Here is a 12,500-nt window from a genome sequence, read left to right on the forward strand (position 1 = left end):
CCGGAAGTGGCGCTGTGGCTCAAGTGGTAGAGCGCTAGCCTTGAGCTGAAGAGCTGAGGGACAGCGCCCAGGCCCAGAGTTCAGGCCCCACGACCGCCCCCCCCCCCAAAAAAAAGACTGCAGTACATACTCGAACATACTCCTTTTCCTGACGTGAGACCACACATGGAACTTTCCCTGGCCAATTTGTTTTCAATTTTGGAATAGAAGTCTGCTTTTCCTTTACCCTCTAGGCCCTGGGATATCTGTGGTACTCTGCATGGGAGCCGCATGGTTCGCGGGCTCCTCTACAAAGCGCCACTTTCTGAATGGGGACGAGCAATCTGCGGTTGCAGGGTGAGGCTGGCCCTCACGGTCAGTGTGACACCTGAGCCCTTGGGGCTCTCACTTGTCATCTCCAGACATGCTGTCACTCGATTTTGATACCTCACATCTTGTGTACACATTTGTCTAATCTGGGGAGGGGAAGGGGGATAACAAAAGGCTGAAAAAACGACACAGGACGTCCCACTGCAACAAGGATACCCACAGGACAGTATATTGGAAACAAACTTTACAGCTTGGGGGGGGGAGGGGGATGGGTAGGGATGTGGGAGGTGGGGGAGGGAAGGGATAGAGGGACAACAAGGGAAGGGGCAACAATGGTTGACAAGTAATGGACTCACTGCCTTACTCATGGGACTGTAACCCCTCTGTACAGTATCTGTACAATAAAATGAAATTTAAAAGAATGAGAAAAAAAGAAATACAAAAAATTTAATTATTTTGTCTTCAAGCATACACAAGAGTAGCATACCTGACACGAGTTTTTCTAGCCACTCTTTTACAAATATTAAACATTTTATAGGCAATACTTGCTTCTTCCCCTCATAAGGCCTAGATTATGGTTAATATCTCATGACACCAAAAGTAATACTGCAGCAGATATTAAAGCCTTTTTTAGCCACTTATTCAATAAACTATTAATCGCCAGCCCGTGCATGTACTGCGCATACAGCAAGCCCGTTCTAAATCCCCTCCTTCAGAAAGCAGTAACTGCAGATGCGGGCACTAACATACATGCCGGGCGCTCGAGCTGGTCTGGGCGGGCAAGGATCTGAGCCACACTTACCGAGGAAGGACAGGTTTCTCTCCAGAAGCAAATCTCTCAACAGGACTTCGTGCTCATGACCGATGGCACTGGGCAGTTGCATTAAGGAAGGAACCAAAGGCAGAAATAGACTCTCGGGAAATGCTAATATCAGGTCTCTACTTCAAGAGACAATGGGTAAATCATGACAATTACAACCACTTCCCCCTGCAGCCTGTATTTGGGAGCAATGAGATTTCTACATTCACCCCCTTGTTTAACTGAAGCAATGGATTTTTTTTATATAATTTCTTATTGTTATTGTAAAGGTGATGTCAGGTAAGAAGTCCATTTCATGTTGGACAGTGTCACCTCTTCCTTCACTCTCTCCCACCCCCATCCACAAGTTGTATAGTTCATCTTCAACAGTGTTTAGTAAGGACCACTGCTGCGTTTGTTCACCTTTTGTCCCTCTATTTCTTTTGTTTGTAGGTCATGGGGCTTAACCTCGAGGCCTGAGTGCTGTCCCTGAGCTTTTATGCTCAAGACTAATGCTCTACCACTTTAAGCCACAGCACCACTTCCCATTTTCTAGTGGAGAAATGAAGGTAAGAGTCTCATGGATCTTCTTGTTCGGGCTGACTTTGAACCTCAATCTTCAGATCTCAGCTAGGATTACAGGTGTGAGGCATGGTGTCTGGTTTACCCCTCCATTTCTGTGTCCCTCCTTACCCTCCTAAAGACAGATAAACAAGCACCCAAGACAAAAAGACAACAAAGAAAAAACATCTTGTTTCTATTTCCTGGAGTTCATTTTGATGCATAATTTTATATGACCGGAGGCGCAAGGGTCTTGTACCTTTGTGTTCCTCCTTGGGTCTCACTGCGCGTGAGCATCTATAGAGACCTGTACAATATTTCATGTCCCAGGGTATTTTAGATTCAGCTTCTATGTATGAGAGAAAAAAATGCAGTGTTTGTCTCTCTGAGCTAGCTGACCTCACTTAACGTGATTTGTTTTAGGTCTATCATTTCCCTGCAAATGGCATAATATGATTCTTCCTAATGGCTGTGTATAGGTAACCTATTTTTTGGAGCTACTCTATTGTACGGCACCTGGTCTGTTTCCATAACTTACTACTGTGAATAGTGTAGCAATAGACATGTGCAAAGTTTCATGCAGAACGCATCAAGGACATCTGATGAAGACCCCTCGGTAGTCTCTCGCTTCTTGGGGCATCCCGTATTTTAGAGCTAAATTATTTACTCCTAATCCAACAAATGTGCTCTCACTTTCATTGTTGTAAATTATTTACATCTAAAATGTTGAATCATGAAATTGAGGTTACTGATGGTTCAGAAATGAAACCCACAGGCCCGGATGCTTTCTCAATCAACCCATTATGGTTCTTTGCTTCTCTGAGCAGACCCCTGACTAATAGCTAGGCCCTATAGCCTCACTTTGGGAAGGTGAAGCATGAGTTTCTCACCTGTGGTACAGACACCAGACAGCAGAGAGCACGACGTCAGAGTTCTGTCACTCCTGTGCTGTGTGTGGAATCTCTCCACCAGTATGCACACAAACGCCTACAGGGGACATTTCACACTGGTGGAAACAATTTCTGCAGCTACTGCAATGAACAGAGGTGCATGTTCACTCACACGGGAAGCCAGTATCTTTTCTTTAGTGTAAAATGAAGTAATTCCTATTGTTTTTATCAGAGAGACATCTTTGTAAGCATATTTCTGTTCCACAAAACGGCTACTGCTTCAATGCAAAGATAAAATCAGTTTCTCTATACACATTCTAGTCTGTTTTATTCTGCATGATAAAAACAACCACCAATTTGAAGTTTGGGGAAGATATACTTCTTGATTATGCTTTGATATATAAACATATATGTAAGGTGTAGAAAATAAAGCTTACAAAAGCAGTCTCTTTACTGGCAAAAATTATAATCTAGTCTTTTGGTGAACGTAATTTATAGAGATGCATCCTTTTATCAACTGCAACCATGTACTACATTAAACTCTACTGGCAGCTAGAAGAGGAAGAGACATGTTGGCAAAAAAAAAAAAAAAAGGGAAATACTCCACACAGAACTTAAAAATGCCCCATAAGCAGAACATTAGAGTCTGTAAGAATATCTATTACTGACATAAGCCGTGACCAACGGCAAAACTTGTAAATAACCTCAGAAGCCATTTCTTAGCCAACAATCCAACAATCTAGTTTCCCGTAAGCAACTCAACTATTACTGAGAAATAGCCCCCCTGGCATTTACAAAGCCGTTGACTTCATACTGTAGCCTGTGCATATATAATTAGATAGTTATATTTAAAATCAATATGCAATCCTTCAAAAGACATTATGCTTTTAAAACCTTAACTTTACATTGATTTTTAACTATCTTATGTGCTTTAACATTAACATGTAACTCAGCCCCCGGCACTGAGAGGGTGTTTGCCGTTCAGTGAGTGTGCTAAACTCTGATCACCGCAGCAACGGGGGGGGGGGGACACACACCCACAGTTTTTCACACTGGCATTCATTTTCAACTGGAAATACAAGTGCAGCTTCACTCTAGCATAGTAAAAAGGCAAGCGTGTGACAATGCCATGTTTTTATTACTTTAAACTAGGTTAGGGGAACAAAGAGATAAAATGTGTGTGTAGGTATGGCTGTATCACAAGTACTGAATATTTTTGCGAGAAGGCACTGTTAAAAGATCATTTTCAAATATTTTTCATATTAAAAGTTTTGAGGCAGGTGTGGTAGTACTCGCCTATAATCCCAGCACTTGAGAGGTAGAAAGACTAAGAGTTCCAGACCAACCTAGGCTACATAGGAAGTCTCTGCCTCAAAAAGTTTTCTTTTTTGGTTTTGTTTTTGTCAGTTGTGGGGGGTCTGAACTCTGGGCCTGGGCGCTGTCCCTCAGTTCTTCAGCTCAAGGCTAGCGCTCTATCGCTTGAGCCACAGCACCACTTCCGGTTTTCTAGTGGTTAATTGGAGATAAGAGTCTCACAGACTTTCCTGCCTCAGCTAGATTTGAACCGAGATCCTCAGATCTCAGCCTCCTAAGTAGCTAGGATTACAGGTGTGAGCCACCAGTGCCTGGAAAAAAAAAAATCTGAATTGAGGCCTTTGTGAAACAGGAAGAATATAAGAAATAACACAGAGAGATGTACATGTGCATGTGTAATACACACATTTAACTCACAGAATGTCCAATAAAATCTTGGCCGGTAAGCACTGAGTTACACAACAGGCTACAGTACCATCCACACCAACAAAACCTAGCCGGGAGGGAGAGTGTGTGTGAGTGTGTGAGTGTGAGTGCGTGTGTGAGTGTGCGTGTGTGCGCGTGAGTGTGCGTGTGTGAGTACGTGTGCGTGTATGTGTGTGTGTGTGTGTGAAAAGGCATTGGCCTCAGGCCTATCACTGTGAGAAACTGCTCATTATCACTGAAATGGGAGTTCTAGTCAACATTCCCACTGTTGCCACAACACTATTAAATAATTAATAATGTCTGTTCTATCAAGCAGTATCACCCAATCCTATTTTAAGAAGTAAATGTAACTCTTCAGGAATCCCAATGCTTTTAATGAACAATGACTGGGTATCTGCTTTTGCAGCCTTAAAATCATATCCAAGGGAAAAATTAGCCCAGTTTCCATGAAAATGTTTATTAGAGATCCCAATGACTGCTCAGACTGTAACTGGCATAAAAGCAGTGAGACTCTGCTGCCCTTTAAAACGTGATCGCTCAGGAGGCATCTGAGTGAACATCACCTTTTAACTGCAGGCCCCCAACGTATTCTGCAACTCTTGATGGAATCGGGCTTGTTTCCTATGGAACTTGGTTCTAGTTTCTAAAGACGGTCATGGGAACAGTTACATTTCAAGTCCTCTGCACCCCTGTACCTTCGGCCTCAGTGAAAGCCAATCCAATTGCAACCAGCGTGTGCGTGCACACCTTCCCAGAGCCTATCTGGGTTTTCCTCGGCTGTAAAGAAGAATGGTCTGCCGTGCCCCTCCAGCTGATTGGATGTAAAATGGAAGAGTATGAGATGTGTTTTGTGAAGCAGAACTTCATGTCAGGTTGAAGCTAGACCCATCTCCACCGAGTCTGAGCCGTCAGCTGAACACCTAAAATTTTATGGGAAGGATACTGTTTGATGCAGTCCACCAGTGGTCCGTAACAGCAGTCATTCACAATGCACTGCAGACAAAGAAAGAGAAGGGGGTGTGTGGTGGGGGGAGCGGGGGGAGGCGTACCACAAAAACTACCATCCTAAAACCAGTTATTAGTTTTTTCCCTCCACAACCCCACCCCCAAAAAGGAAGTGATCAGAAGACTATACACATTTAATCACAGAAAACAAAAATTACATGCTTTCTATTTACTATAAAAGCAAGCTATTAAAAAGTGCAATGCTCTTCTTGCAAATACTGCATTGCCATTTACGGTGCACCCTGACCTCAGTGATGGTTTATGATGACAGTAATTAAATGAGGTTTAAAATCCTTTACCCTGCTAGGCAGACAGCAGCACTGCCACCGAGAATGGACAGCCATGATTAATACCTGATAAACCTGATTCGCCAGGACTCCATCTGGAATCTGAGAGGGGTCCCGCAGCATACTGCTTACCACAGACTTCGAGGCTGCAGAAGGAAGGAGGCAGAGCATCAGCAGGCAGAGAACAGACTTAATTCAACATGAAAAATCACACATACCTACATATACACAAAGGGGAAAACAAAAACATTACTGATACTAAGCACTTTTTCTTTTTTTTTTTAAATCTAGGGGAAGCTTTTAATTAGACCATTTGGCCAAAATTATAAGCCACATTGCCAGATTTGATGATGACCTAATTTTTCCAAGGTAAATTAACAAGCACAGACCTAAAGCATATGTCTACTTGAAGATAAATTAGCTCTGAGAAAGCCCACATGGTAAAGAAAAAAAAAACAAAAGCAATCAGGAAATAAAGACTTTACTTTTCACAGCGTGATAGCATATGCCCAACAGAACTTACAACAAAAGCAGGTCCCTTTTAAAGACCTCGATGATGTCAATAAAAGCAACTCTCAGCCATCACTGAAAACCAAACAGAACTGTCCGGACCTTTCACAGGAGCGGTAAGGAGGCAGAAGTGGCCGACGGCGAACCATGAATAAGTGTGTGTGTGCGTGCATGTGTATACTCGTGTGTACAGTGTGCACAATCTCTCCTCCCGGCAGATTCATTACATGTGATTTTGGTCAGGTGTGGTAGAAAAAGTAATAAAAGAGATTTTGAAAGTGAAATTTTAAATTTCCACGAGTTATCTGTGGAGATCTCAGGCAAGCCTGTGGTCTGGGCTGTGTTTCAGTCGTTATGTGCTCTGAATGTCTGCTGTAACCTGCCTGCCTCCAAGAAAGAAAGGTACACGCTAAGCCAACCTCTCAAGCCAAAAAGGACCCATAAGAAGTGCTTAATTTAAGTGATACAAGTGCAATCTGAGGTGTTCTGAAAGGTAGAGTCTACCAGAAGCTGGCGTTCCAGGGAGCCTGCCGTGTGCAGGACGATCTAGCCTTGGCTGCATGTCCACGCAGCCCATGGGAGCTTCTGTGACAGCGTACGCCAACACTGTTCCCAGCTATGGGCACTCACGCCCACTGCGCAGGCAGTGTAGAAGTCAAGAGTGATTCTGGAATGGGGAATTCCACGCGTCCTGAGCCGGCAGCTTTTCCTCCAGGGCAGTCTCCTACACACGAAGGGGTGCCAGTGGACAGCTACTGCCTCATCCCAGAAATGAGGATGCTCACGCTCCTGATATGGAGTGACAGGGACCTGCTCACCACCCCCCCTCCCCCCCCCACCATGAACTTTACACCATCTCTGGATGATGTATAATGACTTACAACACAATATATATGCTATGTAAATAGTGGTTTCATGGTATCTTTTTGAAAGCAGGCAAGGAAAAAAGTCTGCAGCGTTTAGTACAGATGAATCCCACATTTCCCCTGGCAGTTGGCCAAACCTATGCACTTAACTAATGGGCTGGGTACCTACTGTGTGTGTGGCAGGGTTACATTGTCTGTGTACATGAAATATGGCTCCTTCACTTGCAGATGAGGCTCCTGCCCAGCGACCACTGCAGAAGGCCGCGGGGCGGTGAAGGGTGTTGGATGCGGTGGGTGACATCCCCGGTGACATGGCAGGGTGGTGTCCAGGTCCAATGGGAGGAAGGATGGAACGTCACAGCCACGTCGGGGCTGCCTGCGAATCAATTCTGCCAGTTTCAAGGCAGTGACTCCCAGACATTTAGCAAAACGGTTTAGGATCTGACCCTCACAAACACAAACTGGGTTCACACTATTTAATTACATAGCTAAGAAAATGAATACAGATTGTGGATCTACATCTTTCGGAAATTGAGATGAGCTTTGGTTTAACATACAAAGTTCTTTATCAAGTTCAGTGATGTATAAACATGGACATAGTTGGTAAGTATCAGTACATACTGTCGAAATAAGCAGACTGCATTGTACTCACTTAAGCATAGTGCTGTTTGTATAAAAAACACATACATGTTAGCTATTGCCAGTGTTAGTCACACAACTGCATGCTCATGAAAACCTTTACAGACTCGGCAGTCAGCTGTCAACAGGTGTTGGCTGGGCCAGACCCATCTCCATGACCAGCTCCACACCCTAAGCAGGGCTTCCTGGGCGGGCCCTCCTTTCAGCTCCGCCCCTTCCTCTACCGGAAGTGGTGGTGTTATCTGAGCTTACGGAACTGACCTCCCTGGCAAGTTCTTATGTGAGTCTCTAGAGAAAACAGCAAGCCCAGCATTCTGTTAAAATTTAAGTAATAGTAGGAACCAGATCAAACTGAAGTGTTGGCTTCATTTTATAAACTTAGGCTGCCGCCAGCTCTTTCTGACGGAAATCACCAGGGATAAGTGGACCAAACCCTGAGACGGTGAAGCAGCAGACCATCATCTTAACAGAGGAACATTACGGCAAAAACAGCACCAAGGAGATAATAATATGCCTCATAAACTTGCTCAGTTTCCTGTCCTCACTCAAAAGCCTGGCTGGCTGGAGGAGACCAAGGCAGCAGGCCACACAGTGGTCACCCTCCCTGAGCCCAGCTGGCTGCCACTCACCCACGGAGGGCGGTACCAGCCCCACCTTACCCATGGTGCCAAGCGGGCTTGGGGGAGCAGCCGCACTAGCGGGAGCGGGCCATGGCTCCATGCAGGGCATCTGTCCCGCGTGAAGAAAGGATCGATGCACAGGTGGCCTGTGCCCAGACATGCCACCGTGGAGAACCACAGAGCACATCCCAAGCTCTATGCAAATTCATCGTCCAATCACCAAACCAATGTTCTCCAACGAGAGGAAGTGTAGACTAGGACCTGAGCAAAAAGGGTCATATGTTTTCAAGGGGAGAAAAGGAAATAACAAAGAAGAAAAAAGTGACAACGCCCACTGTCCTCACAATGTAAATCTGGGTGCCTGTATGTGTTGGGATTAAGAATCAGGGCCATCAACCTCTTGAAAAGTGGTTCAAATTATAAAAGCACCAGGAAGCAAAGGGGGTTGCTTAAATTGAAATAGTACAAACTACATACTGGCTTCACATTCGTTTTATCCTAGTTTTACTTCTTCTGGAAATACTGGAGTTTGCACTCAGGGCCTTGTGCCCACAGGGCAGGTGCATTATCACCTGAGCCACTTTCCAGTCTTTTGGCTTTCGTGCACTTTCAGACAGGGTCTTGGGTTTCTTCTGCTTGAACCATCATCTTTCTACTGCTACTTCCTGCCCGGCTGAGGTCATGGGCCTGAGCTGTGTCCGGCTTATTTGTTGAGGTGAGGTCTCACTACTTTTTTGCCTGGGCCGGCCTCAAACTGTGATCCTTCCAATTTCTACCTCCCAACTGGCTAAGATTATAGACATGAGCCACTGCACCATGCCTTCTCACTCATTTAAAACTTAAATGGTTTTTCTGTTCCTCTGCCCACTGCCTTTCCTATCAGAGAGAAAGCTCTAGTATTTATCTTTGTCATGAGAATGTGGCTCAGCATCAAGAGCTCAAGAGCTCATTTTGCTATATTGCAGAATTTCTGAACCTCCTTTTAACAAAAAAGTTCAGGGAAAAGTTGTTTGTTTTTGTTTTTGAAGGCATCAAAAGGAGTATAGATCAAACAGAAGAAAGAATCACTGAGCTCAAAGACTGGCTATTTGAAAACACAGTTGGGGAACCAAAAATAAAAAGAAACAAAGAAGCCTCCAGAAACTTTGGGATATTATTATAAAGGCAAATATGTGCATTATCAGGGCTCACAGAAGGACTTGAAAATGCCAAACTGAAAAAAGAAATAATATGGCCAGGTGTGGTGGCTCATACCTATAATCCCAGCAATCCTGGAAGCAGAGATGAGAGGCTTGATATCTAAGGTCAGCCCAAGCTAACAGATGGACTGTAATACAAGGGCAGACTGGGGAACAGCACACAACCTTCTCTGAAAGCTAGAGTAAAGAAAAGGGCTGAGGCCTGGCCCAAATGGTAGAATGCCTGCCGAGCAAAACACAAGGCCCTGAGTTCAAACTCCAGGACCACAAATACACGGAAAACAAAAAGGAATAACAGAAAATCTCCCAAACACACATATCCAGATGAGAGGAGGCTCCAAGTCACCGGTCAGATTCGACTCAACCATGTCTACCCTAGATGTGTCATACCCAAAGCTCGGACAGCTGTAGGAGAAAAGATGGCTAGCACACAAGAGCGCCCCCATGCTCTCAGGAGAGGCTTCCTGGAGAAAGCCTCCCAGGCTGGGCGAGAGCACATGAAGCTCCACAGGTCTCACTGAAGAAAACCTTCTATCCAAGAACACTGGACCCAGCTCAGCTCTCCTTTAGTCATGGATAAGAGAGGGACTCCCAGACAAGCAGCACATCCAGCCCCACAACCTGTCCTGGAAGAACCATTGCTTGCCCCCGTCATGGGGGTTCAGGTAAGCGGCCTGCTGACGCTAGCAGGAGTTAAGGGGAGCGAGTGTGTGCCCCGGGAGTCCCCCACGCCAGGCAGCCAGTACCTGGGCTAAAGCCCAGACCAAAAAGAGCTGGGATCTGGAATCCCAGATCACAGACACCTGACCATGACAGACCAGCCAGTGTAGCCTGCCTGGTGGACGGACAGAAGGACAGAGGTATGGGACTGTACAAGAGTGCATTCGTGGAAATGGAGATGAGTACATCCATTACGGAAATCAGTATGCACAGTCCTCAAAGTGCACCTGCCCTGTTAGCCCCAGATGATGCAGCTCAGTGATTCAGAGCTTGCTCTGCATGTGTGAGGCCCTGGGCTTGACATCCTGCACCACATAAAAAAAAAAGAAAAACACCCTAAACACTTGCCTGAACTCACTGAAATGGAGTGTTCTGATGAGGTAGCTATGCCTGTCGTACAACGGGAGAGACTGAGGCACGAGGAGCAACAGCTCTCAACGTCCCCGTGGGTAATGGGGCATGATTTGGGCCTGGCCAGTCAGGCTGATCATGCCTGGGTTTCCTCAGCAGGTCCACTCCTCTCTGATTCAAAGGCAATGGGAATATTCCGAGGGAGACCGCTTCCCACCAGTACTCCCTCCGCCCTGGTCCAAACACTAGCTGCTCAAGTCCACCTAGGACTCCACAGAGAGCAAACACACCGCTATATGATGCTGCTGAGCTTGCTGCTTCCAACTTGGGGAGGGGGGGCGTGTGGTCACAGGTCATAGGCAAAGAGAAGACTCTAGTTCAAGGGCAGAGGAAGGTCACAGCAGCAAAAACCTACCAAAACCTTTTGGTCAGGGAGCTAGACAACCTGATGAGGTCACCAGCAAGCCAAATGTTCCTAAGCGATTCCGCAGTGAGCACACCGGTACTGCTCAGGGAAACGGAGGCAGGGCGCCACGCGGCCAGGGCATGTCTTTGAGGAGCCTCTCCCGGAGGACTCCTCTGCACCCTGCGCACTTGTATCTCCTGTTTCCACTGGCTGCCAAAGACCCAGACCACAGCACAGTGTCTGCCTCAGAGCAGAACTTGAAAGCAGCTAATTCTAAGTGATTAGCAGCGGTGCCCGGGACAGGAAGGATTTGTGAAAAGAGGAAGAGAACAAACGTGCAAGAAAGTGTGCATCCTTTTTGGCAGAAAGGGGCGATCTGAACTCCGTACGCTAAATTTTAGAAGAGTCATAAATTGGGAAGCCAAGACAGAACATCAAGGTGGGTTAATAGGGAGTGTGCACACTCTCAGGAGGCTGGAGGAAGCATTTCCTGCGGACAGGACCCCAGTGAGCAGTCACAGCGGGAACTTTCCTCTAACTCTCCAGAGAAGCATCCCAGCAACGACCAAGGAACCCAAGCAACGGAGCTATTCATTTAAATGAACAAGTTAGTAGCCTGATCCAAAAATAGCTGTACAATTAGCCATGTACTATATAATTAAAATCCGTATATCATTAATTGATGCGGACGTTAACTTCGCTATGAATTCTTTATGTAATGAGACAGTTAAAAGATACATCTCTTCAGTTGTAATTAATCCTCCGGCAAGTCCCACCAGCACAATACTGTGCCAAAGTGAGAAGCGGGGTTCAGGCACGTGGTGTGGAAGGTGGGGGGGCTGGCGTGTGGAGTGGGAAGGGCAGTCAGGCTGAGGGCAGCGCGTGCCCCCCCCCCGTGCCCCTGGATGAATTCCCCTGCCCCCCATGGGGGGAGGGGAGGTCCAGGCTGGTGCTGGAACCAGGCTGCTGTGAGAAGAGGACATCCATCCTGAGCACGCGGCAGCTCTCTGCAGCAGCCATGGTCCACAGGATGGTGGAAGCAAAGGATGAGGGGCGTCATACATGTTTAAGAACTGAAGACATTACTTCTGCAGCACAGCAATTAAGTGTAAATTAGAAGAACCATTTAATTACACATTTTGCTGACGTTGGCAGAAAAATTTTAATAGTCACCAATAAAAATGAATATGAACCAAAAACATCTATAAATTAAGCGCCTTTACACTGGGAATAATGAAGGAGTTTCGCATTTAGATGACCGTGTGCGCGCGGCGGTGGTGCCCTGTGCCTGGAGTATTTCATGGGTTTCTCTCTTCTCCCTGTGCTGAGGGGAGAAGGGCTGGTGTGAGAACAAAGTCCTGTCAGCAATCTACCCTTTAAACTGCTCAGACCTGGAAGGCACACTCGCTGCTTTATTTCTTTGCTCATTTTTCTCCAAGATTGGTACATCTGAAATACCTTTCTACAGATCTATACAGCACTACCGTTCAGCAGGAGAGAGAGTTATATTTTCCCCTTGAGTTAGGACGCCTCATGACAAATGATAATGGATAATCAATAAACTGGGAAATATGAGGCCACAAACTTTATGAAGCCAA

General features: G+C 45.9%; 1 protein-coding gene across 3 annotated transcripts in view; it reads right to left on the bottom strand.

Moving 5' to 3' along the window:
• LOC105981152 (chromosome unknown open reading frame, human C15orf41) overlaps positions 1 to 12,500 on the bottom strand; it is a 115,183-nt gene that overhangs the window by 75,796 nt on the left and 26,887 nt on the right. For all 3 annotated transcript variants that reach the window (XM_013010203.1, XM_013010206.1, XM_013010204.1), the window contains 3 exons: positions 5,658 to 5,737; positions 5,243 to 5,292; positions 1,112 to 1,179 (listed from right to left, as the gene is read on the bottom strand). In XM_013010203.1, coding sequence (XP_012865657.1) covers positions 1,112 to 1,179; positions 5,243 to 5,292; positions 5,658 to 5,737 — 198 coding nt within the window. The remainder of the gene's footprint in view (positions 1 to 1,111; positions 1,180 to 5,242; positions 5,293 to 5,657; positions 5,738 to 12,500) is intronic.

Source organism: Dipodomys ordii, unplaced genomic scaffold (assembly GCF_000151885.1).
Source record: "Dipodomys ordii isolate 6190 unplaced genomic scaffold, Dord_2.0 Scaffold11, whole genome shotgun sequence".
Taxonomy (NCBI): domain Eukaryota; kingdom Metazoa; phylum Chordata; class Mammalia; order Rodentia; family Heteromyidae; genus Dipodomys; species Dipodomys ordii.